Below are 27,922 nucleotides of genomic sequence, written 5' to 3' on the forward strand. Positions count from 1 at the left end.
CATTTTTTGACCTTCATGCTCCCTTCAGGGCGTACAATTAGCACAGAAGCAGCAGCTTTAGTCCACATGTTTTTCAAGCAGGATATTAACAGTATGATCATAACGAATAATACCAGACACACAAATATGTATTGAACCAGAGACCCTCTCCAGGTTCCTAGCACAGACTGTAGCCATGCACCAATGCCCCAATCATCTGGATTATAATTATGATATATATTTTTCTTCATCATAGATGTGCTTTGCTAAGTCATTAATTAGCTTTTTCTCATTTTAGTTAACAATGACGAAATGCTAGCGAATAAAATCCACAGTGACCGTGATGAAGACTAAATTGCTTTGCATTTTTATTTGAGTGAATTAGGATGAGTCAAAATGACCTGTTTGACTAAACTCAAACGGAAATTATTTTCATCACATGAAGTTGGCCGTTTACGCATTTACTTTCTGTCTGGCCAGTAGCAAGCCGGCTGCGTTGGGAATAATCCCAGAGCTGTAAGATTCTCACACAGCAGTAGCCCTGAGGCACCCCTCAGGGCTACTGCTGTGTGAGAATCTCCAGTATCAGGGTATGCTGCTCTCTCTCCTCTTCTCCTTTGTTGAGCTGCAGTTCTTTCCATTCGGTCTTCCCCACACCCCCCGTCATGAATCCCCATTGTGTGTTTATTGATTGCTACGTAGATAGACAATGAGATGTATACACTGTGCTAATTAGATTAAAGATTCAAATCGGAGCACCTTGATTAGAAAAAAGAAAAGGCGAGGAGATGAAATAAATGTTTGTGGTTCTCCTTGCTTTCAGCTGGAAGAAAAAGATTTGGAGTCTGAGATACTTTATATACGACGAGCAAACCAAGAAAAACTCTTTTATTATTTCAATATTACTGAAGATAAGGAAGCAGAATGTGGCTAACATTATAAATTGAAAAATGTCAACAAATCTGAAGCGGCATAAGAAGCGCAGAACCAGACACTTTCGCATCAAAAACATTTTACTCTGTAGCAAGGCAACAAATTAAACATTCAGAATTAAATGAAAATATTTTAGTTTGCATATCAGGAAAATAATCATTTAATGTCTGGGTTAGAGATTAACGTGTAAGATGTTAGTTGCTCATTTAAAATGTGAGTGTTAGTTGAACACACCATGAGTGCTGCATTTCAGCTTCATAGTGGCGCTCTGTCAGAAATGTGATTTTTCCACATGTTTTTCAAGCAGGATATTAACAGTATGATCATAATGAATAATACCAGACACACAAATATGTATTGAACCAGAGAACCTCTCCAGGTTCCTAGCACAGACTGTAGCCATGCACCAATGCCCCAATCATCTGGATTATAATTATGATATATATTTTTCTTCATCATAGATGTGCTTTGCTAAGTCATTAATTTGCTAATAATTGTCTAGAATACAAGTACTGTTTAGTCTTTGCTCACCTAAACAGCTGTCTATCACCCTAATAGAGAATGGCCTAAAACTGTGATTATAGCGAGGAGCATACAGTTATTTCCATTCTAATACATCTGAGTTACATTCAGACTAAAAGCAGGGCTATTTACCTATGCCAATAAACCTAAATAATCACCTCTATCAAAGGGGATTACTCCCAAGAGCATCTTTTATAGCAATACAATCCCAACATGAGCTCTGATTATTATTTGTGGCTGACTGATAAAGTATTGATTCCATATCCCCATTTATAAAAGTAAAACTCCTTACACTTAACAGGTACACTGTCGCCCCCACCTCAAGAAGCTCAACAAACACAGAAACAGTGACAATATAATAATTAATGTTCACTCAGTCTCTGGTGCAGTGGTTCGGTGTCGGCGCAATGCGTAGATCCAGCGATCTCATCCTGTCACTCAGATGGCAGAGTCGGTAGTCAGTTGCACTTGATATGGTCCTTCCCAGCAGGGTTGCAACATCTGGCAGGGTATATCTTCCTCACCCACACCCACTCGCCAGGTATCAGGTCGTGTCTTCCCTCTGCTGGAAGTCTCCAAGCGTCCAGCACCTGTTCAACAGCCCCGTGCACCACTTCAATTAACAACCTAAAATACTATAATAGAGAATTAGCAAATTCAACAATCCATTCGCCAAATTCATCCCTCCAGGAAGTTTCGTTGATTGGCCTGTGATGATATCAAACAGGCTCTATTACACAGTTCTGTTTGATCCAGCCCGCATCCCATGGCGTTCCTTCAGTCTGATGTCTAGTCGATCTTTTAGAGTTCTGTTCCTTCATTCCACTGTTCCAGCAGACTGAGGGTGATCTCAGTCCATCTCACCCCGATTAATGCAGCCACAGCCTGATCATAATACAAGCGGTAGGGCAGTGCCCACCGAGGGCTTATCTCCATCATCAAGTGTTTGGTAGACACAGAGGCAGTGACAGCAACCCACTGGGAAAACAGATTATAAGAGCCAAGGTTTCCCTTTACAATTGTAAATTGTAAACATTTGCTACTGCATGAAAGGTTTCTCAGGAGCAGGCCTTTTGAGCTGTAGCACCTGCACCTGAACTGTAGTTGAGTTCCTTTGATAAGGATCACATTGAGATACCACATAAGTGGCTACTGCTTCAAACACAGTCCCCACCCAGGTTTGGGTAACCGGCACACCATTTAACTCGCACACAGGTGTCCGACAGAGTGCATTTGTCGAGCTACAAAGGGCATTAGGCTGTGAGGGCATGCAGAGCGTCCAGTGTGCTGGCAGCACCACACTCTTTTCTAACCATGTCCTTTTCTCTGCTTTAGAGGCCTCAGCCTGAATATCCTGTAGCTGTCCCTTTTTCACCAACAGAGGTTTCACAGGGGTCTCAGACCCCTGTTCTACCAGGACTGCTCACCTGACCGCTACATCTGCAAAGTTGTTCCCCCGAGTTACTGGAAACATTTCTTTATTATGTGATTTACACTTTACCACAGCTACTTCAGTCAGCAGCTGCAAAGCTTCTAACAGTTCAGAGACAAACCCAGCATTCTTGACTGGAGTCCCTGACATGTTGGGGAAATCCCTATTCCTTCACTGCCATCCAAAATTGTGGCATACACCAAATGTATATATACAGTCTATATAAATTGCTACAATTTTCCATTTACCATATTTACAAGTTTCAATTAAATCTTTTCATTCGGTCTGCTAGTTCTACACCAGATTATTCACAGTTTATACAGCCAGGCAGGTAGCCTGCACAACACATAAACACGGCCCCTTGGCCACCGCATCAAGGGGTCCTGAATAATAATAACCCACCAGACGATGCCTATCTCCATGCTCCTGCACCAGCACAACGGCTCATAACCCATTTCTTTCACTTACATACAGATTACATACAGATGATCCGTCTTAGGGAATCCAGTCCAGGGCCAGTGTCTGCAAGAAAGCTTGTTTCAAAACATCAAAAACAGTTTCTGCTGCAGGGGTCAAGGCAATTTTGTCTTTATACTGCACTACCCCCCTTAAACCAATACGTCACTAGACAAGCTCGTTCTGAGAAGGCATTCACCCTGGCTTTATCATGTAGTTGGTTTTATACTCCTTTTTTTCCTCTCAAGATCCAATACTGTCACGACCACCAGCCAGCTGAGATCAACACGTAAGCGAGCCAATCAGCACCAGCAGGGGATTACTACTAACAAGCGCCGCCGCACGAGTTAACACACCTGCAATTGCTCTACCGTGTGGCACGCCGGGTTATTTATACCATTCGTACCTGATTCCCGTTGCTCGGTATTGAGTTCTCTACTTGTTGCTCAGCCTAGCGTTCTTACCCCTCTTTTGCCTTCCTGGAATTCTGCCTGCACCTTTTGCCTTCGGACTTCGGATCTCGTCTCGCCCCTTGGATTGTTTGCTATCATTGCCTGTTTTGGATTTGACCCTGTAGCTCTCTTTTCGACTACGATTCTGTCTCACGTTTTGGATTGTTCGCCACCAGTGCCTTTACCGGATCTCGACTTACCTTCGCCTTCGGACTACGACTCAGCTCCTGGATTTGCTCGGTACGTTTACTTACCTCCCTGCGACTCCTGCATCTGCATCGGATCCTTTTCACCTCTACAGAGCAGCGTTACAAATACTTGGAGTAGCCCGGCCTTATGGATTCCCTCATTAGGTAAAACAATCACAATATCACATAACTCTATTGAGTTAGTTTACATAAATGCTATTTCATGCAGTAATTCCTTATAAAAGGCTGCAGTCTGGGCCTAAAATAGGTCTGGGGTGTCCCCCACCCACATCAGTAGTTGAAACTGTACATCTTTTCCCAAGCAGACTGTGACAGCTTATATTTGCTTTAAACACAACCCTTGCACCCCTTCTCCTGTAGCCTCCTGTTACCCGTTAGAAAACGTTATATCACATCTTTATGCTGTTTTAGTCTAAAAACAGGACAGCTGTGCTCCTGTGTCCCCCAGTTACTGCACACTGTAAGATTATTTCACTTTTATTTAAATCCTGAGATAAATTTAGGAAGGCTACAGAGGGGTTTACTAGATTAAAACTGTTAGTTCACACACGGCTCTCGTTTCAGCTTCTGACGTGTTCTTTAATTGTGAAATCAAGCCTCTTTCTTACAATTTCTCCAAAAAACAGTAACTGCACACCAGCTTATTAGTAGTTTTGTCTTTGGGGTTTTATATCTCGGTATAACATTAAAGTCGCACAATAATTTCGACAAACTGGCGGCTCCCTTTTCTCCTCCTTGGGAGTCTTTTTACCTCTCATTTGCAGCGCTCGCACTTCTGCATGCATGCTTCGCGAGTTATTAAATCAAATCTGTCTCCGCTGTCCGTAATATCAGGAAAGCATAGTTGTACATTCTAGGCAACATCAGGTTTTAACACACTCAAGTAAATTTGTTTTATTACTGTGGAAGTATCTTCGTTCACTTCCTTTTCATCGGCTAACCCCGAGTATACTATCCATAAAGCTATAAACATTTCTGTAAAATCTGAAACATCCTCACTTCCTTCTGCTGACATGCTGTTACTTTTCTCTAATCAGTTTTCGGTGGGTAATGCTCTTTCAAAAATCTCCACACTAATCCCCACCCTTCTCCCAGATTCTCTCTTAAGGCGTGATTTCTTTTTTTGGTGTTTCTTTTTCTGCATATATAACTTCGTTTCGTTCAGCCATTGCTTTTAGCTCTTCCATCAGGGATTTTTGCATCTCATCTATGATATTCTGTTGAATTCTCAAATATTCCTCTAACTATTGTTTATTTTTATCCAAATGTTCATACACTTTTCTACATTCCTGTTCAGCCTAAATTCCGTCTGACAGTCAATATTTCTTTTAAGTTTCACTTTGGATTAATCAAACTTTTTTTTCTTCACACCAAACCATTTTCACGTCTCCCACGCGCCCCGCGGAATCCCCCAGTCGAGACAAACTGACGAACTATCACAATTCGGGAACATGGACCAGGTTCCAAATCCTGGCTTTAAACACACAGTTGAATCGAGTTACCACCCTCGGCTCTTCTGCGAGTATACAGTAGTTCTAGTTACTACCTTCAGCCGTACTGCAGTCGTGTACCAGGATGCAACACCTGGATTTTTTCGCACGGGCAGGGTGAGACGCTATTCCTTCAGCAATCCCTCTTTTTCTACCCCACCTTCACAAAACAGGCATCTAAAAACACATACACCATTAACTCATTTTTCTGCTGTACTCGCTTCAGCTTCAGGAAAACCCTGAACCCACCACAGCAACATGGAGAGGACAAGGGACTTTTTAGAAAAGTGGAGTCCTTACCTCTTTTTAGAAGTGGCTGCCTAACTTTTCCTCTCCATGTTCGTGTGGTTTAATTTAGATGGATACTTCTTCATCATTTGGGTCACATATCCGCCAATCTGCCTCCTCCTTTTTAGAGGACGTTGTAAACCTTTAGGAACAATATGATCTAGCAACAAGGTTATGTCACTGTAATTAGGCTTAAGACAATCAAGAACAAGGCTTTCCTTTCTTCTAAATTCTTTACGGTCATCAGGCAATTTAGGAAAAGACTTAACTAATGCAAATAATTCACTAGGAGACCAAAGTCAATGTACATATGCTGGAGTTCCTTCTGGACCTGGAAAAGTGCACATTGGCATTTCACGAACAAGTGAAAAGGCTTTGGCTCCGGACCGCTTTCTAATTTCGGTGGAGACTTTTTCTTTTTAAAAGGCATGGCCATGACTTTAGCTGCAGCTTGCTGTTCTTTAGTTTCAAGACTAGTCTTTTTTGAAGCTTCCCATTATTTCTGTGATTCCTCTTTCCATTACATAAGTTTTCCAATTCACTTTCTTTCCTTTCTTCTCCTTCTCTTCTAAGTTTCCCCTTCTTCAGGAAACTTCTTTTTCCTAATTCAACTTTCCTCTGTCCATTCTGATTCACTTACAAAGATCCTTCATAGTTATGGGCCCCTAATTATCATATATAAATTATGTGCAAGTTCCCTTACACCTATTACCCTAGCTTTACAGTTCATGAACATAAAACATTTTTTTTACTCTAACCCAGGCTATAATTGTTTCTCTGAATTTGTCGTACATGTACTTTTGCTGGACTGCTCGGTCCCATTTTCGTCTTTGAATTTTAATTTCCCATTTTTACCGATCGGTGCCTTACTTAGAACCTTATCACATTAACTACTCCGCAGAGCAAAAACCACAGGTCTGTGTTAAGATAAGTTCTTTATATGAGTCCCAGACCCGCGTGAGAACACCCCTGTGGCTCGCTTCTCAAGCTATTAATTTTTAAGGATAACTTACTGACGTCAGACAGCTGCCAATTCTCCAGATGCGTCTCTGGAAGGATAAACAATTTATCCTCCGAGGTTCGTCCAATTTTACTAAAATTATCCGTGTCCGGATGGAGTTTCAGCAGCCATTCGCGTTCAGGTTTGTGATCCCGGACGAGCCCCCAAATTGTCATGGAAATATAACTATCAAGGAAGCCACAAGAGAGAGTTCTCACCTGAGTAAGGTCTTTATTTCAATATTGCAATATTGGGAGCCCTGCTGCCACTTCGCAAAGTGCAACCAGAGACTCAATTTGTTACAAGCAGTACAGGGTTTTTATAAGACGTTGCGCTGTAAAAAAGCTCAGCGCTTTGCTCCTTCTAAAACTTCCCCTTTCCCTAAGACAAAACAGATTACATCATAGAGTGAGAGAAGAAGCACTAGACTTGTTATTCAAAGCTAATCAGTTACTTTTGGCTAATTCTAATGACCCAGACAGCATATATTGTTTTGGTACATTGTCTTCTAAAGTAACCTAAACAGTGTACTTTGTTGACGCACTGTTTTCTAAAATTCTGCACGTACTGTAGCACAGCAGTTACATCCTTGAAATATATTATCTAAAAGCACCAATATATTTTTTGCAAAGCTCTCTACATTTTAAGAATCAATTTACTTATTAGATTTCCACTTCAATTCCCTCCTTTTTATTCTTGAAAATGATTAAAAGTTAGATTCTTCATATGGACTCCCAGGAGGCTCCCATACTTCGGATTCTTGCATTCTTATCAGAACATACTGATACGCAAACATATTCATTACCATTTTTCAAAGCAGTGGAATAATATATGTCGTACAGCAACACAAAAACAGGAAGACAAGTATCACAGCTACTATAATTGGTGTTAGTAACTTAAAGAAAAACATTCCCCCTGGCCCAAACAGTGATTCTAACCAGGAGAGAAATGGGTGAGGCTCTAGAATGAGGCATTAAAGCACATACATAACAAGATGCATTAAGTTCCTTTAACTTTACAGTATGATTTATAAGTTTATACCACAAATTACTCATATCCCCCTCATTATCAGTTTCATTCAGCCAGTTTGTATACAAAGAGGCTTCGCGTTTAGATTCTTCCTCTTTCTGGGTGGTGACAGGCTTCCACATAAAAAGGAAAAAAGCTGTGCACATCAGTCCCAAGCATGTGATCCCCATCTATCATGTGGAGACATCACTCCTGCGCTTTGCTCAGTTCGTTTGTGACCTTTTTACAGTGGGAAGCATGAATCCAGGGCACCCTTTCCGTGACTTTCACAGCAGTTGCAGTGGTCAGCAGCCTTGGTACGGCCCCCTCCACCTGAGTGAACACCATTTCTTTTTCCTGAAGTCTTTCACCAGAATCCAGTCTCCTTATTCACTCATTAGTTCTTACAGCACAGGTAAATCCCTGCGGGCTGGAGCCCAGCATTTTTCTTAGGGTTTTTTTTTTACAAGATTGGTCAACAGCTGGGTAATAACTCTTAGAAAAATCTACACATTGTTCCACTGCCTCAGCTGTGTCGTTTTGCAGAACAATTCTAGCTGAAGTTGTAAAATTTGTCTTTGGTCCGTTCCTGCAAAACATCTTATTATGAACAAACAAACCATAATAATAATGTGCATCTATGGGAATCACTCCCAAGGGTAACCCCCCTTAAAACTATACTGTTCTACCCATCAGGTTCTGCCACTAGATAAGAGAACCTTTCCCATGAAATCATTTTTTGACCTTCATGATCCCTTCAGGGCGTACAATTAGCACAGAAGCAGCAGCTTTAGTCCACATGTTTTTCAAGCAGGATATTAACAGTATGATCATAACAAAAAATACCAGACACACAAATATGTATTGAACCAGAGACCGTCTCCAGGTTCCTAGCACAGACTGTAGCCATGCACCAATGCCCCAATCATCTGGATTATAATTATTATATATATTTTTCTTCATCATAGATGTGCTTTGCTAAGTCATTAATTAGCTTTTTCTTATTTTAGTTAACAATGACGAAATGCTAGCGAATAAAATCCACAGTGACCGTGATGAAGACTAAATTGCTTTGCATTTTTATTTGAGTGAATTAGGATGAGTCAAAATGACCTGTTTGACTAAACTCAAACGGAAATTATTTTCATCACATGAAGTTGGCCGTTTACGCATTTACTTTCTGTCTGGCCAGTAGCAAGCCGGCTGCGTTGGGAATAATCCCAGAGCTGTGAGATTCTCACACAGCAGTAGCCCTGAGGCACCCCTCAGGGCTACTGCTGTGTGAGAATCTCCAGTATCAGGGTATGCTGCTCTCTCTCCTCTTCTCCTTTGTTGAGCTGCAGTTCTTTCCATTCGGTCTTCCCCACACCCCCCGTCATGAATCCCCATTGTGTGTTAATTGATTGCTACGTAGACAGACAATGAGATGTATACACTGTGCTAATTAGATTAAAGATTCAAATCGGAGCACCTTGATTAGAAAAAAGAAAAGGCGAGGAGATGAAATAAATGTTTGTGGTTCTCCTTGCTTTCAGCTGGAAGAAAAAGATTTGGAGTCTGAGATACTTTATATACGACGAGCAAACCAAGAAAAACTCTTTTATTATTTCAATATTACTGAAGATAAGGAAGCAGAATGTGGCTAACATTATAAGTTGAAAAATGTCAACAAATCTGAAGCGGCATAAGAACCAGACACTTTCGCATCAAAAATATTTTACTCTGTAGCAAGGCAACAAATTAAACATTCAGAATTAAATGAAGATATTTTAGTTTGCATATCAGGAAAATAATCATTTAATGTCTGGGTTAGAGATTAATGTGTAAGATGTTAATTGCTCATTTAAAATGTGAGTGCTAGTTGAACACACCATGAGTGCTGCATTTCAGCTTCATAGTGGCGCTCTGTCAGAAATGTGATTTTTGTTCATGTTATTTATAAATTGTTGAAGTGAGTCTATGAAATTAATTTTGTGTACTGTACATTTCACATTATGTAATAGTGATCAGAAAAGACTTTTCTTTGTGTTTAGTCTATTTATATAGCTGGGTATTCAGCTAACCAAGAAAATATTATTGTGGCACCAACATCTTACCGCATGTTCCTCCATTCCGTCTAATTTCTTCAGAAGAGTGTAGGTGGAGTGAAAGCACTGAGGCACACTGAAGCAAGGTCTGTCACTGTTAGCATGATGTATTTAATATGATATTCTTATTTTTTCAGAAGAGTGTGTGTTAGCATGATGTATATAATGACTGAGATTCTCAATATATGTAATATGTCACTATGTACCTTCTTCCAAGTCTCATGTAGATCACAGATCTTGCTCACACAGGTTTATTAAAATATTCACCCCTGCTCACACCTGAAGAAGGCTTCACAGATGAATTTTTTCTTTCTCTTTTCAGCATGGATAAACCTATTACTTGTTCCTTTATTAACGTACTCTCATTATTGTTTTAGTTTTGTTTTCACCGTGGCGCTAAAGACAGATAATTGTGTCTCATGGAATCTAATTTCAGGTTGGAGGTTAGCTTCAGTAGTTTCCCTTCCTGCACAGACTGATGGGGCTGATTGACATGCTAAGTAGATAGTTAGAGACATTCAGACATTCAGAGAAGTCCACAGAGAGACATTCAGAGTCAGGATGTTATAGCCTCCATCTCCTGTGTCTGTGAGGGTCTGGGTGTAACCTGAGACAGACACCTGCTGTTCTCAGACTGGGGGACAGAGAGGCAGTTCATTCTCCAATTTAACTAGAGATCATTAAAATATTCCTTTGCACTCTTACTTCTTCCTGATTTTTTTAAAATCTCTTCTTCTCAAAAAGAAGTAGAACGAGGAATCATTACATTAATGGGTAATTGGACTGTTCCCAATGATGGGCTGGTTGGTAGTACAAATTACTACTGGAAAGAACACAATTTATTATGTCTTAACATTAAGATTGTTCTTTTCTTTCTTGTGGGATTAAGAATCGTTATGTTTTGTCGTTCAGAACGTCTCTGTACTGTAAGTTTTGAGTGTAGTGAGTAAAACTCCTCCCGCTGTATTTACTGTACAAACATATGGGAACCACACAATGAAGGGCAATGAAGGGACCACGCAATAACAACACTTGTAAATAAATTGTATGTAAGAGAAATATAGAAATATAATCCTTTTCTAGTGATGTGTGCTAATATGAAAGCCGTTATTTTCCGTGACATGATCTGGTTCGTTAGATTGAATAAAAGGCTGGGCTTGGAGGAGGGGAGGAGACTGCGGGGGTGGAGCAGCCGAACTGATTTCTTTTGATAAGCCACATCTCTCTACTCACTAGAGACACCAATTCCATCTGAGACACAACTCACTGGATGAGCTCTTCAGCATTTCTACTGTTGGATGCATTTTCAATTTCTCCTCTATTTAAGCGGTAGAAAAAACCTGAAGATCTGGATTTTCTATCATTAACATCTGAGTTCAGCTTCTGCAATCAATATTGCCGACAAAAGGTAAGAAATTGTATTTAAACATCATATATGCTTATACAGGCCAACAACACTACTACCAACTTAATAATTAGTTTATGTGGGTTAATGGTGATGAAGGCCAATCTAAAATCCAAACACAGCAACGAGCAGAAATATGGTTCTTCCAAGTGCTGGAGTGTCAAGTGGAGAGCCAGGTTAACAGCATCCTCAGCAGACTTGATTGCCCGAGAGGCAGACTGTTAAGGATCCAACAGGGGAGATGGGCACAGCTGGAGGTGCTTAAGCGCCAGATGCTCAAAGCCATTCATAGCCTTCTAGCTCAGAGCAGTTGGTCTGGCTTGTAGCCATTAGGGCACGATTTTTTTGAAGATTCAGGACCAGGATTTAGAGTGGACACTCTGAAACTGTGAAGAAAAAGAAAAAAATGACCAATTATGAAACAAAAAATCTGGTCAAAGGCCCCAGCCTGCCAGGTAAACTTCAGTTTGATGTGCTCTTTGAGAATCTTGATTGAAGGGCTCTAGACAATATGTCACTGTGCAGACCACCTGGATCCTGTGTTCACCGGATTTGATTTGTCAGAGATATATTCAGTTCAGTCAACCATGATAAAAGACCTGTTCTCTTTATGGCACAGGTCTTGTAATTCTTTTGAGAACCATGGATTCTTATTGCCATATATCTTAACTGTTTTGTGGGTATGCATACATCTTCACAGAAGCTTATGGAAGATATAACAGTGTCAGAATATTGAATAAGGAAAGTGGAAGCAGAGCTTAATGTGCCCCAATGATCTTACTGATTTTTAGTTTTGACATGATATTTATTGCTTTTAAAGACTACGATTAAAACTTTAAGACTTCCTAACTCATCTCCCATTGTTTAGAGACTTTCAAACATTCTCTGTTTATTGGAATATGTAAAATAGCACTAAGATTTCATTTAAATATGAATATTATACAGTTATCTTTTAATGTGTTATTGTTCAGAACATCTCTGAAAAAGTACTTACAGAACAAATGTAAAACTCATTTCTTTCTGATGTGATGGCAGCCATCGTGTGCCAGAATACTTACCACACCAGCTCTCAGTGGGGAGAAGAACAGTGTGATAAAGCCAATTCATAAATAGGGATTATTATGAGGCCATGATTGGTAAAGGCCAATGGGAAATTTAGCCACGATGCTGGGGTAACACCACAGGGGGTCAGGACCCAACAGGTCAGTTTTACGACCCATCCGAAAGACAGCACCTTTCTACAGTACAGTTTCTCTGTCACTACTCTGGGGCATTAAGACCCACATAGACTGCAGGGTGAGCGTTCCCTGCTGGCACCACTAACACCTCTTCCAGCAGCCTTACTTTAATTACTTTCCTTTTTCTCAGGAGGTCTCCCATCCAGGTACTGACAAGGCTCACACCTGCTTAGCTTCAGTGGGTTGCCAGTTGTGAGTTGCAGGGTGGTATGGTTGCTGGCAATTAGATGGGAACCTAAGGGAATTGTTTTAGCTAATTCATTTTGACTTCCCCTGATATTAATAATGTAGACTTAATTCTTCATGTATCTTTTGAAAAGGAAAATTCCCTCAGTCTTTTACATCTGAAGACGTCTGGGGACAGATCTCACATGGCTTCAGTTGGAACATCCACCAAGTAAGAGTTCATTGTTGTTGTACAAAGTCATGTTTTATTTCAGAATCATGTACCTAGCTGATAAAATACAATTAGGGAGAAAGCTTAATTAGGAAAATGTAGGCTTTCTCTTGTTTCTATAGACAAACATTTTTCTATGTTGTCTTAGGAAACCCAACAGGATTCCCCTGGTATGCAAGATATGCCTGAGGACATTTGACCAGCTTCCTGCTCACTTGAAGAGGGTGTGTATGAAGCAAGCCACACCAGAGGAGATCAGGATGACCTCTCGCCAGGCCAGGAAGGATTTGATGAATCACCTGAGGAATGGGCATGTTGTGGATTACGAGAGCATAGAGCTATTGTTTGACAAGGCAAATAGGAACCTAGCTGTGAGACTGGTGGAGTCCATGGGCTGTTTTGTACGTGGGAAACCTGAAGACAAACCAGCAAGGTGAGAGATTCAATTTTGCCATTTCTTCATTGTATTTTCAAAGGCTTTTTTGAAACCGGTTATCTCGGTTAGTATTTTATGAAATGGTACTTTTACAGTTCCAGATGCCCTGAGGAAGCACATGCAGTCCAGCAGAAAGAGCTGCCGCAGGCTCCTCCAGAGACTGAGGAGGACGAGGAAGATGAAGGGGAACATGGGAGGTCTGAAGAACTGGAGCAGCAGTAAGACTTTCCTCTCATGTTTCCATTTTGATTAATAATTCCACCGGCTCTCTTATGTATGAAATCATTCTGTGATTAGTGTCCTATATCCCTACAGGACCCCAGTAGTGAAGAGTTATCAGCAGGCTCTCCGGAAGAGAGTGGCCCGGGCTGGACTATACAGAAAACACAATCTGGATGTTCCTCTCCTGGCTGGGTTTAAACAGTACCTTATCCAGGACCTGGGTGTGGTAAACTGCTCTCAGGAGGTAGGTATTTAAAACTGGGCAGAGGCTCACAAAGTACATATTTTAAATCATTCGCACAGAATTTACCCATCTGAGATTGTGCCAGTCCTAAAAATAAACCCTAAAAACATTTTTTTTAGATACACAACGTTTCCAGATTTCTGTTTTTTATGGATCCGTCTAAAGCATCCTTGATGTTTGTGAAGGACATTCCCAAAACACGCAATTTTTTTTACCAACTGAGGATGACTGGACTGTCTCACCAAACCATTGCTAATTACATCAAAAATATCAACCGGTTCCTGTGCTACATCCTGAATGCCACCAACCTAAGACAGGAGGATCCCAGCCTGGCTAACATCATCATCATCTTCCAGAGCATCCTAAAGGACATTCAGCAGAAAAAAAGCAAGGATGTCTCAAAGGAAGTAATCAGAAAGAGGTATGTTCCATTTGGAACTCTGATTCCAGTTGGTTTCCAGTTCCAGTACATGATGGGAATTGACATTGATGGTACTACTCCTTTTGCCACAGATACAGACAGCTGCAGACTCCTGGGCCGAGCGCCAGTGACTGCTGGAAGGTGCTGAGGGCTGCAAAGAGAGATGTGGAGCGGATACTGAAGAAGACGCACACCTCTGAAGACATCACCATGCCTGAGCAGCTTCTTGTGCTGTATTACCTGCAGGCCATTCTCCAGCTGAAGCACCTACAGCACCCACGGGTGGTAAAGAATATGACAGTAAGCATGACAGTCATGCATATTTCAGTTGTTTGGCCAAATTCTAACAATGAAACAATGATCTGACATTCATAAAGAGACAGAATAACAGTGCTGGTCAGGGCTCATCGCTGTCATTTAGGTGGCGTTCCTGTAACTTAGGGCCTTTACAGGGAGACCTGCTGTGCCAGTGATCCTGGACTGGAGGGAAGGGTGGGGGAGAAGATGCTCTAAGCTCTGTGTTCAGTCAGAGAGATTGGACAGTGGAAGTATGAGAGTGGAATTTGATTTCCACCCCAGCTTCTCTTCAGTAACTTCATATGTAACAAGAGTTAGTGAATGGCAAACATCAAGTTCAAACAGCCTCAGCGGCACTAAATCATAATCATTCTTGATGACACCTCCTCATGTTATATGTAAGCCCCTTCTCTCTTTCACATTTATCTCGCTTCCACCTCTTGGCACCTCTCTTCCATACCATCCCCTACTTGTGAGTCCTCATTGGGATCCCAGCTGCCTCGTCCTACAGAAGCTTAGCACCCAGCCAAGTGGGTCAGACTGACTGATTGAAACACTCAACACTCTCCATACACTTCATTGCTGGGTGCTGCTGTTGATACTGTAAAATGATCATTGGCAGTTATGAATCAGTTATTATTTATTGAATTGCTTGTGATTTCAGGTCCAGGAATGGATGCAGAGAAAGAATTTTGTGTCACAAAGAGGGCAAAAACTGGTGATAATAGCAGTGAAAAAGCACACAACCTCCTCACAGCAGCTGACATGCTTTGCACTGAATGAAGAAGAGGAACATGTAAGTGTGAAAGTTACGTTGATATACTCTCTCCAGTTCATTGTCAACATCTGTCTTCGGCATTCAACAATACAATACAAAGTACAATAACTGCATTTTGTCTGTTATTTCAGATGTTTCACCTTTACTTCACTAAACTACGCTGTACTGCCACTGACAGCATCTGTGGAACAGAGACTGAACATTTTTTCATTTCTTCTGTGGGGGAGCCAATTTATAGTCCTTCCAATGACCTGCGAAGACTGCATGAGAAGTAAACCAAATCACAAAGTTGTTTTAATGTATTAATCAAACTGTCTGTGGCTTGGAAACAATCATACACTTTGTGTATGTGTTTATTTTGTAGATACCACCTCTCATTCATCACCAGCCAGGCTGCCAGGAGGGCATTTGAGACGGCCACAAAGAGGCTCACAGATGCACAGAACAGCATTGTGGCGGATTATCTGGCCCACTCAGATGGTACTGCAGAGAAACACTATAGGATACTGACACATGACAACATCTGCTCAGCCATTGAAGTCATTGAAGGTGTTGCAGAGGAGGGAGCTCAGTAAGTATCACCATGTTCTGAACAGATGACAAAATATTCTTGTGTCATAAACAGCAATTACTTAATGCTTTTGAAAGAGCAATCGCCACTCAGTGCTGCAGTATGCGCATCTGCTGTATAACACTGCTTTCAGTTCTTTTCAGCCAATGTGTTACAGAGATTATTGTGATCTAATATTCGTTTTTACATCAGATCAACACCAAAATGCACTGTGGCAGCTGCAGGATCTGGAAATCCAAAGATGGATGATGCAACAGCCTTCCAGGAGCTGACACGGGAGTTTCCAGTGTTGTTAGACGGGCAGCTTCCCAGAAAGAAAGAGCGCCTGAGACTGACTGGAAGTCATGACCGACACTGTTACGACAGGTGGAGATCAGATCAGAGGAAGATGAGACTGCAGAACATTATTGGTAAGTTTACATATCAATTATTTTCACAGAGAAACAGACAAAGAAAGTGAATTTGGAATCATTTCTGAGGGTTTCTGTTCTGGTTTTCATTCCAGACCATTACGCTTTCCGGTTACCAACGGAAGGCCAGGTGACTCGCTATTTTCAAAAGATGAGCTGGACTGCAAATACACCAAAAGCATCTGAAGTGCTTGAGAAGTGGAAGCCCAACACAGGTGCACAACCAAATGTAAGGCAAATTAAAAAGCTGGTAAAGCGTCAAACCTGGAGAGGCCTGACTATCACTGACGATCCAGTGAAGGGGAAGAAGGTTGTGACTTCCAGGCGTTTCCAGAAAGCAGAGGTGGTATGTGATTACCATGGCGAGGTCATCACAAAGACAACTGCAGAAGTCCTAATGGCACATATGGCAGAGGGAAAAATGAGACGTCTTTTCTTTTTTGACGGACCTGCACAAAAAATGTGCATTGATGCTTGTGAAGAACATTGCGCCTGCCACCCGGGTAAGGAGACGATCGGAAGGTGGATAAATTCCTCTAAGAAAAAAGACAACATCAGGGCTGTCAGAGAGTCATTCATAATCAACGGACAGCCCATCATGAGAATTCTGTTTATAGCGAAGAGGGACATTGCTGAGGGAGAGGAGCTCCTCTTTGATTACAGAGTTTCGAGGAAATCATTTCAGGGTGAAGTACAGGCTCTAGAGTGGTTGGATAACTAACCAGTTCCAGAAAATACTTTGTAAGTATGTTGAACATATTTTCTTTCAGCTATTAAAGATAGTGTCTTCTTGTGACTTGAAATCTATCTCAGTATTGTGTGTGTCATTGTTTTGAAGATGACATGTCTCATTCTCCAACAGCTAGGGCAACAGGAGGGGATAAGAGACAGTAAAAATTAGATAGATGAAGCTCAGAAGAGCATAGAGGCTGATTAGCCATCCCACACAAATATTCCCAAGACAAAACACTATGAGACATCTGCCCAGCTCTTGTTCTTATTGAAAGTTTTGGAATGAAGAGGTCTAATTGTCACCACTTTTGAAAAACTGTCAACTTTATCTGAATGTTTCAAAAGAGCGATCACTCCACTTAAAAGTTTTCCAATTAGTTCATGATCAGTGGAGCAATGCAAATAATCTTTTTCAGTGTAAGACATCTGCTTTTGGGTCAGTTGAAATTAAACAAACTCTCAAATCTTTTTGAGACGATGTGTTACACTAATTATTGATTTATGAATGTATTGTTCACAGACAAAGGAGATATGATTGTCAGAAGACGGGTGATGGCCCAGCATTCCCAGAACGGACACTGGAGTTTCCAGCAGCATTAGATGGGCAGCCGCTTGGGAAGAGACATCGGCTGAGACTCACTAAACTTCATGAATGACACCAAGAACAGAGCCTACAAGATGAGTCTAGATAACAATTCCTTAAACCTTTTAGTGAAGGTTTCTGAAAAGGCTAAGGACTACAGCAATTATTTTTGGACTACAGAGATATTTTAAAACCTCATTAAGAAGTTAGACATTTAATGAAAAGTGATTTATCTTTACAAGAATGTTTTAAAACTTTAATTGCAGTTCAATAGATGCCGTAGACCGAATCTACAATGACTGCATTTTATTTTCATTTTAGCCATAAACTGTTGTAATTATTTTAATTGAAAAAAAAAATTATTCAGAGCACCAAATCCAGTTGATTTTGGAATTGAGAGGCAATTATTAGCTATAGCGGTTTCAATTATTGTCGACTATCGGTCCTGGCCGGTTTCAATTATTAGCTATAGCGGTTCCTATCTATGACTGAGCTGTGATTTCTGTTTAATAGAGACCTGTCTCTTACACAAAGGAGATTTTTTACTCTAACAGGTGTCACTCCCCAGCAAAGTCTATCACATTCCATAATGATTTACTGCATTGGAGCAGATAAGCAGACTCAGTCCACTGCAGCTTTTAAAATATGACAGGTTTCTGAGAATTTCAAAGCAATAGAAAAGTGCAACAAATGGAGTTCTTGAAGTTGTTCTTTCATTGTGCCTTCAACAAAATCATATTAATGTGCTTCTGCTGTTTTGTAGAGTCCGCCTGCCACTCATCTCCTGGCATGTTGCCAGTAGGACACATGAGAAGCCACAAAGCAGCTGATTGAGGTCCAGGAGAACATGCAGACACAACAGAAGTGCATTGTAATGTTTCAGCAGCCTCTTGGGAAGAGATGGACTGAGACTGATTGTGCTTCATAAAAGACACAGTTTGATTTCACCCAGAACAGAGCCCACAAGTTGATATGATATGATATGGGCTGGGAGATTAATGCTGCATCACTGCCATGGATCCAAGAGGGACATCGTGTATGTAGCTATCATTCAGGAGGATTCTGACAAGAGGTAAGACTTCTATTTTACATTTAAACCCATGTTTAGCTGTGTTTTTTAGATTCAACTGAACCAATTTCTGTGTGTGATAATGTCCTTGAATTCTGACAACATCACACTAAATTACATGATAGTAGAAAACAGCTAATGTTTCTAGAGATAAAGTTTCTGGGATGCTTCTCATTACTTTGCATTACCAGGGACAGTTTAATTCGCCTTGTACAGTATTGAAAGACCAAGATGCTGTTTATTTAACATTTTATAGAACTTTGTCTACTATGGCAACATGATGAGCTTGGTGAAACTTGGAAAAATACTGCTTTGCCACTTATCTTAAGATAAAGATAGCATAAAGGTTTATCTTTTGCACCTACCTGCCCCCCGGGGAAGGCCAATGCTTTCTAAGTTAATGTTTCCCTACAGTAGACTGTACCTTATCTTCTAAGGTAATGTATATTGACCCAAATCAGTTTTGGAATCCAATCTACTGACGAGATGGAGCACATCCTTTTTTGGATACAGATTCATTGCAATAATGTAACTGCAAATGAATATAGATGAGCATGTATGTTTGTTCATATACAGTGGCAGGAGCAGTTTCTCATTGCAGTGAATTTTCAGGGCCAATTTAATCTCTCCATCTAATACTGAATATGAAAGGTAGCATTGTCTATATGGACTCCTCACTAGTTGGAATTTGTATATATTCCAGTGTTCCCTCAGCCAGTCCTTCTGTTGTAATTCAATTTATCTTATAAAATTCCTTCCCCACTTCTAGGACCAGCAGTTTTTGAACTCCACAATGGCTCCTATTGGAAAGTTTGTGACTGAGACCAAGTAAGAGTTCACTTTTTTATATTAAGCCATTATTTCATTTGTAGCAATGAGCAATTCTGATATAAATACAATAAAATCATTATGCTCAAACTATGAGAGAGAAAATTAAGGATAATTTAAGAAATCAGTCTTAGCTTGTTTCTATACACAAATTATATTATTTATTTTCAAAGGAAACCCGCAAGGATTCCCCTGGTGTGTAAGATGTGCCTGAATACTTTTGATCAGCTTCCTGCTCACTTGAAGAGGGCGTGTACGAAGCACGCCACGGCAGAGGAGATCAGGATGGCCTCTCAACAGGCGAGGAAAGATAAATCACCTGAAGAACAGGGCCATCGTGGATTACAACAAAACAGAGATCGTGTCTGGTGAGGCAAACGGGACAGTGGTTGTAAGACTGCTGGAGTCCTTGGGCCTTTTTGTACGTGGGAAGCCTGAAGACACATTGGCACGGTGAGATATTTTTAATTTGTAAGGCTTCTGTAGTTTCTTTTTGAAATCATTGTTACAACATATTATGTTAAAGCATGTTGAAAAGAATCTTGCGATCTCCTAATAGCTTCTGATTCTGGTTCTCTTTCCATACTCATCCTTCTTGATCTCAGTGCTGCCTTTGACACTGTTGACCATAACATCTTGCTTTCTCGTCTCGAGACTGTGTTTGGAGTCTCTGACACTGCCCTCAAATGGTTTAAGTCTTACCTCACTGATCACTGTCACTTTGTCTCTCTCAATGGGTACAGGTCTGAAATTGGTCTTCTCAAGTCTGGTGTCCCTCAGGGCTCAATACTGGGCCCCTTGCTCTTCAGCATTTACATGTTCCCACTTGGTCAGCTTTTAAGATCACATGGCCTCAGCTTTCATTTTTACGCTGACGATACTCAAATATACATCCATACCAAACCCGACACTGATGTGGCTGTCTCTATTCTATCTAATTGCATCTCTGACATAAAAATTTGGATGACTCAAAACTTCCTTCATCTTAACTGTGACAAGACTGAAGTCATGCTTATTGGTACCCCCCATCAACTTCGTAAAGCCAGTCCTGTAACCCTGTCTGTAGATGGCTCTGTACTTGAGCTCCAATCAAAATTGAAAAACCTTGGGGTTATATTCGATTCTGGCTTAACATTCGACCCACATGTACAGCATACTGTCAAAACATCTTTTTTTCACCTTAGAAATATCGCAAGACTACGCCCTATGCTATCATTAACTGTGGCTGAAAAACTGATCAACATATTTGTTGATCTCTCGAATTGACTACTGCAATGCTCTGCTCCCTGGGGTATCTAAATCTACTCTGAACAAGCTGCAGTATGTCCAAAATTCAGCAGCCAGAATCCTGACCAGATCTAGTGCAAGTGTTCACATTACTCCTATCCTGGAGTCCTTGCACTGGCTTCCGGTCAAATTCCGCGTAGACTTTAAAATCCTCATGCTCACCTACAAGGCTTTACATGGCTTGGCACCTCAATACCTGTCTGAACTTTTATCGCCCTACTCCCCACCTCGCAACCTCCGCTCTTCAAATTCTGCCCTCCTTACTGTCCCCCAAGCCCGTCTACATTGTATGGGTGACAGGGCCTTCTCCTGCTATGCCCCCAAGCTCTGGAACTCCTTGCCCAAGGATATTAGAGAGTCACCTTCTCTAAACTCCTTCAAATCCAGACTCAAAACCCTCCTTTTCAGAAAAGCCTTTACTTAACTGGTTCCATTCTTCACCCCTCTGCTCTTCTTAATACCATCTTCCACAGTCTCCTCTATTGTTATTGTTGTATTGTTGTAATTATAATTGTGTCCTGTCTTGTGAATTTTTCTTATTTATTGTTGTAGTCTTCTTATTTATTGTTATTGTCATCCTGTAAAGCGCTTTGAGAAGCCACCTTTAAAGGCGCTATATAAAATAAAGATTATTATTATTATTATTATTATTATTATTATTATTATTATTATTATTATTATTATTATTATTATTATTATTAATCTACCTGTATTCCAGCGGCCCTGAGCAAGAGGCCACTGTCCAGGAGGAAGAGATGCCAGAGGCTGCTCCAGAAATTGAAGCAGAAGCAGATAAGGAAGGGGAAGATGTGAGCTCCAAAGAACTCTATCAGCAGTAAGACTTTTTATTTTTCCGATGTATCTATTTTTTACTAAAATTCTAATTTGTCTTATAGGTATTAAATGTTTAAACCGGTGTTTTATATTCTTACAGACCCCCAGTAGTTAAAAAGTATCAGCAGGCTCTCCTGAAGAGAGTGGCCCAAGCTGGACTCTATAGAAAGCACTCCCTGGATGCTCCTCCTGGCTGGATTCAAACAGTACCTTACCAAGGATTTGGGAGTGGCAAATTGTTCTCAGGAGGTATTTATTTTTTAAAGGCATTTAAAATTAAGCAGTGGTATCTCCATTGTACATGTTTTTATTCCTTAGCTTTCACCCATGTGAAATGATGTCAGCCATAAACATCATTGTGAGGAAACACTGGGGAAAAAGTCATGCAGGAAATGGGGGATGAAAACAGGGGGGCGTGTCCATGCAGTGCTGGTGATCCGGGGAAGTGTGGCCGAGGCAAACAATCCAAAGAATAAGTCCAAGGGAGAATCCAACAAAAAAAGCAAAGGTCCATGTCCATGTAATCTATCCAAAAACCAGGGATTAAAAACAGGTGCCGGGTCGGGACCGGCGGGGGGAACAGGAACAGGAGCAGGAAGCTAAAAACACAACAGAGCCAGGCACAACCAGGACCCGGGCTCGCACGATGCGGAGATCAGGTGCAGAGCCTCCAGTGAAGTGAGCGCCTGGCTTTTAGAGGTGAACTGAAACAGGGTAGGAACAAGGAACAGATGCGGTGAATGAGGCAAATGAGGAAGGGCTGGAGCGCCTTTAAGAGTAGGGGTTTGCGATCGTCTTACAGGTTGGCATATTTATTTTATTTTCTTGCTATTACAGGTTGAGGAATGGATGCAAAGAAAGACTGTTGTTTCACCAAGTGGACAAAAAATGGTCATAATTGGTGTGAAAGAGCACAAAACTGCATCACAGCAATTGGCGTCCTTTGCATTGAATGAAGAAGAGGAACATCTAAGTTGATGGCTACACTGAAATATCCCTTAAGGGTTGTGGTAGAACTGGAACCTTCCTGTCAAGCGGTGGGTGCAAAGCAGAGGAACACACATAATGTGACACCAGTCCATCACAAGACACACACACTTAAACCACAGGCAATTTTCATAGAAGCCAATTAAAATACATGTTAATATAGAAAAAAAGACCTCTCCCTGTATAGCTACCATCATTTGCAATATCTAAGAATATTTGGAATGTACCATAATTGCATTTTGTTTTCCATCAGATGTTTCATGTGTACTTCACACAACTGCACTCTACTGCCAAGGACAGCAGCTGTGGACAGGAGGAAGAGAAGTTTTTCATTTCATCTGCTGGAGATCCTATTTACAATCCTACCAATGACTTGAGAAGACTGTATAAGAAGTAAGCAGAATAATATTATTATAATATTATATATTATAATAATATTATATTATATATTAAATATATATAATTAATATAAACTGATGGAAAAATAAATGCAACACCTCCACACTCTGCCCCCAGCCTGCAGCATGCCAATGGCTCCCTTCCTTTTTTCTGGTGACATTCAAGGCATTATGGAATGCACAGACAACTGACTAGGTGTGGCCTTTTCCTTGCAGTGACCTAAGCTTTGAATTAAGTCTTTTTAAAAGGTGACCTGGTTCTGACAATGTTTCACCTGGACCTCATTGTAGTGCACCTAATGAGCTTTTGCATGATTGCCAAGTTGCAATGCCTCACTGTACTAGCTTTATTGCTGGTCAGACAAATTGACAACTTTTTGTGAAAGTACATAAGCTATAACTATAGCAACTAAGGTATAGTATTATTATTCCGGAAAATGTTGTATTTCTTTTGTCCATCAGCATCTTTTTTTTTTTTTTTGGTGAGTTGGAAATGATCACATATGCTTGCTTGTTTATTTTGTAGGTACTGCTTGCCATTCATTACTAGCCAGGTTGCCAGGAGGGCATTTGAGACGGCCGCAATAAATGTAACAGATGCACAGAAGAGCATTGTTGCAGATAATTTAGCACATTCCAATTCTACGGCAGAGAAACCTTATAGAATGCTGACACATGCCAACATCTGCTCAGCAATCGAAGTGATTGAAGGCTTTGCAGAAGAAGGATCGCAGTAAGTGTCACTGTGATCTCAAAATGAGTAAACAAAATCAGTATCTCACAAAACTACAATTACACAATTACTTATTTTTTTAACTTCAGGTCAAGCTCACGGGAGAAAACATCAGACTCTGAACAACGCACACCACTTGTGGAGTAAGTTGGAATCTAATATTCCCTTTTCATTCATTTTTTACATTGTGTTACAAAGACCTGTGATATTTTATTTAAATACTTACAACAGATCAAGGTCAAGATCCACTATGGCAGCTGCAGGATTTACTTCTACGAAGTTGGATTATTCTACAGCCTTCCAACAACTGATACAGGTGTTTCCGGTGACATTAGATGGACAGCTTCCCAAAAAGAAGAAGCGTGTTAGCCTGACTGGAAGTCATGACCGTCACTGTTATGACAGGTGGAGAACAGAGCAGAGGAAGATGAGACAGCAGAATATTGCTGGTAAATGTACAAATCAATTATTTTCACCAACAAACACTTAATGTAAGTTTAGAATATATTCTGAGAATGTATATTGTCATTTTCTTTCCAGACCATTACGCTAGACAGTTACCAACAGAAAGACAGGTAACCTGCTATATTCAAAAGATGGGATGGTCAGCCAATGCATCAACAGCATCTGACGTTCTTGAGAAGTGGAAGACAAACTTGGAACTGCCACCAAATGATAATGAAATTAAAAAGTTGGTAAAGCGTCAAAGGTGGAAAGGCCTGCACATCGTTGTCGATCCTGTGAAAGGGAAGAAGGTCTTGACTTCCAGACGTTTCCAGAAGGGAGAGGTTGTGTGTGATTTTCATGGTGAGGTCATCACAAAGACAGCTGCAGAAGCCCTAATGGAACAGATGCCAGAAGGAGAAATGAAATATTTATCTTTTTTGATGGACCTGTACAAAAAATGTGCATTGACGCTTGTGGTGAACACTGCACCTGTCATCAAGATAAGGAGACGATCGGAATGCAGATACATTTCTCTAAGAAAAGGGACAACATCAGACCTGTATTAGAGACATTCATAATCAACGAACAGCCCATCCTGACAATTCTGTTTTTGGCAAATAGGGATATTGCTGAAAGAGAAGAGCTCCTCTTTGATTTCAGTGTTTCAAGGAAATCATTTCAAGGAGAAGAACAGGCTCTGGAGTTGTTGGATCACTAAGCATTTAAAACAATACTTAGTAGGTATATGAAAGCACAAGTTTTGCAGATATGTATTTTCTTGTAGCTTGAAATTATGGTTAGAATTCTGTTTATTTTATTATCTAGAATATGGCATTTCTCATTCTCATCAGCAAGTATAGCAAGTATATTGGGGGGGGGGGGGGTATGAGATGCCCAACAAATGATTTTCAGAAGAGCATAGAGCCAAATTAAATACCCCACTCAATTGTTACTGCAAAAAAATGCCACATGCTGTAAACAAAACAAAAAGATTTAAAGATGTGAACTATTTTTGAAATTTGTTGACACTATCTGAACAGCACAGCATTCCCAGAATGGACAATGGAGTTTTCAGCAGCATTAGATGGGCAGCCTCTTGGGAAGAGAGATGGAATGAGACCGACTGGACTTCATTAATAACACCGTTCTTATTGAAAGAGAACAGAAAGATAAGTCTGGATAATAATTCTTACTCTGATTTTTTAGTTATTTTCTTTCATTATCTACAGAATAGATTTTTGATAATCATATCGATAAGCTTCTTTTGAAACTGCCCAACATTACCAAACAGAAGAATTTTTCATCAGGACACCATTTGTGCATCGAAAGCACTGGAGAGGTATATATGACAGATTATGTTCTGCCACTGAAATACTAATTGCTTCATTTCAGTTCATCCTTAGACAAGCAGAAGAAAAAGAAGTTTGATGGAATTAGATGGCATTCCTCTTGGGAAGAAAGATAACAGAGACTGACTGGACTTCAAGAACAGCACCTTTCTGATTCACAGCGAACAGAACACAAAAGATTAGTCTACGGAACAATTGCTTTATTTTCTTAATTAAAATTTCTGAAAAGTTTAAGGACAACAGCAATGAACATTGTTAATGAGTTAGAGGTTAGATAAACCTGTATTTCCAGTGGTTTGTCATTTCAACAATGTTTTAAAATTGAATTTCTATACAGTGGACACCCTTGACAACACAAAATGAAACCATTTCATTTTCATTTTGGAGCTAAACTGCTGGGAACATTTTTTCAGTAAACTGTTAAAAGCATATTATGGTCTGAAAGCCAAGATATTATTTGTGACCACATTAATTAATTACTTTTTAAACTGTAAAGTAATAATCTGCTAACATGGCTAGTTTCTATCACTGAGCTGGGATTTCTATTTACGACAGAGATCAGTTTCTTAAACAAAATAAAATTGTCTCCATCCTGGAAAATCAGTCACGAATTTGAATAGGGCTTATGGCATTTGATCAGTTTCACAGCCTAATTCTACTGCATTTGTTTTTTAATGATTCACAATTGTGAATATTAGAAATGTTAATGCACAGAGTTGCTTAGGCTTTTATTTTTTAATTTTGTTTTCAACACAATCATAATGATTATGCATATGTTATTTTTTGTAGCTGTCACCTGCCATTCACTACCAGAAAAGATGCAAGGATGTACATGAAGAGGTGTGATGACCAGGATGACAGTGCTGCTCAGGACAAATCACAAATTTTCACCTGCCTAACACCTTTGAAGAAGAAATCAATAATGCAGAAAAACTGAAAATAGGACTGTGCGAGAGTTTTGTCTTTTGCCTCCAAACTATTTTTCTAATTGTATAATGTTAGCATACCCAGAGGGGTTGGGCAGTCAGTTGATCTTGGACCCCTAGAGGTTTTTTTTCTCTCCTTACTAAGGAGTTTTTGGTTCCTCTCCTCAGTTATCTTCTGGCTTTTACTCTTTCTATATTGTAACATCATGTATCATCACCCAGCTATGTTAAGTGTCTCAGGTCAACCTTGTTATGAAATATGTTATATAAAAATCAATTGAGTTTAACCATACTAGTTGTGAATGCTGTCATATTTTATTGCCATAATTTATAAAAAAATAATAAAAATTATTGCGCAATTAGCTTTTTCAAACTTTTAGATTTTCTATATAATTTCAATACAACTTCTAATTGTGACCATCATGAACAATGACTGCTTCTTGTTTTGGGATTAAAATATTTTTTTTATTTTTGATCTCATAACTAAAAAATGTATGAAACAAACTGTAAGATTGCAATGTATTAAAATTGGCCCCTCATTGTTCTGTGATTCTTACCGATTGTGCAGACCACAGCAGGTCAAAGGAATTCACAGATAACTCTACTCTGAGAATTTGGTAAGTTTAGTGAAGAGAAAAATCAGTTGTATCATTAATTTCTTAATGATTTCACAGCTGACTTTCAAAGTGAAAAGTATGTGAAATTCAACCGAGTATGGATAAGTGTTTTAGCTAGGAATAATGGAATAGGACTCCGGTTCTATTTTGTGGGTTTCCGGAACTGGTGCCACGATTAAGAGGGATGGCCGGGGGCATTCGTATTGCGCCGCTAGAGGTGAAATTCTTGGGCTGGCGCAAGACAGACGAAAGTGAAAGCATTTGCCAAGAATGTTTTCATTAATCAAGAACGAAAGTCGGAGGTTCGAAGACGATCAGATACCGTTGTAGTTCCGACCATAAACGATGCCGACTCGCGATCCGGCGGCGTTGTTCCCATGACCCGCTGGGCAGCATCCGGGAAACCAAAGTCTTTGGGTTCCGGGGGGAGTATGGTTGCAAAGCTGAAACTTAAAGGAATTGACGGAAGGGCACCACCAGGAGTGGAGCCTGCGGCTTAATTTGACCCAACACGGGAAACCTCACCCGGCCCGGACACGGAAAGGATTGACAGATTGATAGCTCTTTCTCGATTCTGTGGGTGGTGGTGCGTGGCCGTTCTTAGTTGGTGGAGCGAATTGTCTGGTTAATTCTGATAACGAACAAGACTCCGGCATGCTAACTAGTTACGCGGCCCTGTGCGGTTGGATTCCAACTTCTTGAATTAAGAATAAGTGGTTTTTAAACTTAGAATCCCAATCATAACTGATGCTGCGTTTAAAACCATTGTTAATGGACATTAAATGAAAGCTCTGGGTCTCTGCTTTCACATGCATTGTGTTTTAAGCTTGTAGTATGCACCGTTTCGGAGATATTAA

General features: G+C 40.3%; 1 protein-coding gene across 6 annotated transcripts; it reads left to right on the top strand.

Moving 5' to 3' along the window:
* The first annotated feature begins 3,283 nt into the window (after positions 1-3,283).
* Positions 3,284-27,608, top strand: LOC148641319 (uncharacterized). 6 transcript variants are annotated; one of them, XM_088617919.1, is made up of 26 exons: positions 3,284-4,127; positions 11,093-11,264; positions 12,820-12,896; positions 13,045-13,329; positions 13,428-13,550; positions 13,630-13,798; positions 13,918-14,219; positions 14,312-14,519; positions 15,181-15,312; positions 15,426-15,565; positions 15,659-15,865; positions 16,058-16,275; positions 16,371-17,016; positions 17,528-18,662; positions 19,429-19,487; positions 19,661-19,940; positions 21,493-21,609; positions 21,709-21,857; positions 22,446-22,645; positions 22,849-22,988; positions 23,520-23,726; positions 23,816-23,869; positions 23,958-24,175; positions 24,267-24,914; positions 25,214-25,791; positions 26,312-27,608. In XM_088617919.1, exons 3-13 carry the CDS (start codon positions 12,871-12,873, stop codon positions 16,994-16,996), a joined length of 2,436 nt encoding a protein of 811 aa, XP_088474045.1. In that variant the 5' UTR covers positions 3,284-4,127; positions 11,093-11,264; positions 12,820-12,870; the 3' UTR covers positions 16,997-17,016; positions 17,528-18,662; positions 19,429-19,487; positions 19,661-19,940; positions 21,493-21,609; positions 21,709-21,857; positions 22,446-22,645; positions 22,849-22,988; positions 23,520-23,726; positions 23,816-23,869; positions 23,958-24,175; positions 24,267-24,914; positions 25,214-25,791; positions 26,312-27,608. The 6 variants fall into 6 exon arrangements, with proteins under 6 accessions (XP_088474045.1, XP_088474041.1, XP_088474042.1 ...); XM_088617915.1 differs by having other exon boundaries at positions 24,267-24,910; XM_088617916.1 differs by having other exon boundaries at positions 24,267-24,910; positions 25,214-25,512.
* Positions 27,609-27,922: the final 314 nt, after the last annotated feature.

The sequence above is a fragment of the Lepisosteus platostomus genome, chromosome 24, assembly GCF_059453375.1.
Source record: "Lepisosteus platostomus isolate fLepPlt1 chromosome 24, fLepPlt1.hap1, whole genome shotgun sequence".
Taxonomy (NCBI): Eukaryota; Metazoa; Chordata; class Actinopteri; order Semionotiformes; family Lepisosteidae; genus Lepisosteus; species Lepisosteus platostomus.

Bases quoted from the DNA above. Each gene is read 5' to 3' on its own strand.
- LOC148641319 (XM_088617919.1), top strand. From the start codon at position 12,871: ATGGCTTCAGTTGGAACATCCACCAA. The intron at 12,897-13,044 runs GTAAGAGTTCAT...ATGTTGTCTTAG, and splicing joins TCAGTTGGAACATCCACCAA to GAAACCCAACAGGATTCCCC. The intron at 15,866-16,057 runs GTAAGTATCACC...TTTTTACATCAG, and splicing joins GTTGCAGAGGAGGGAGCTCA to ATCAACACCAAAATGCACTG.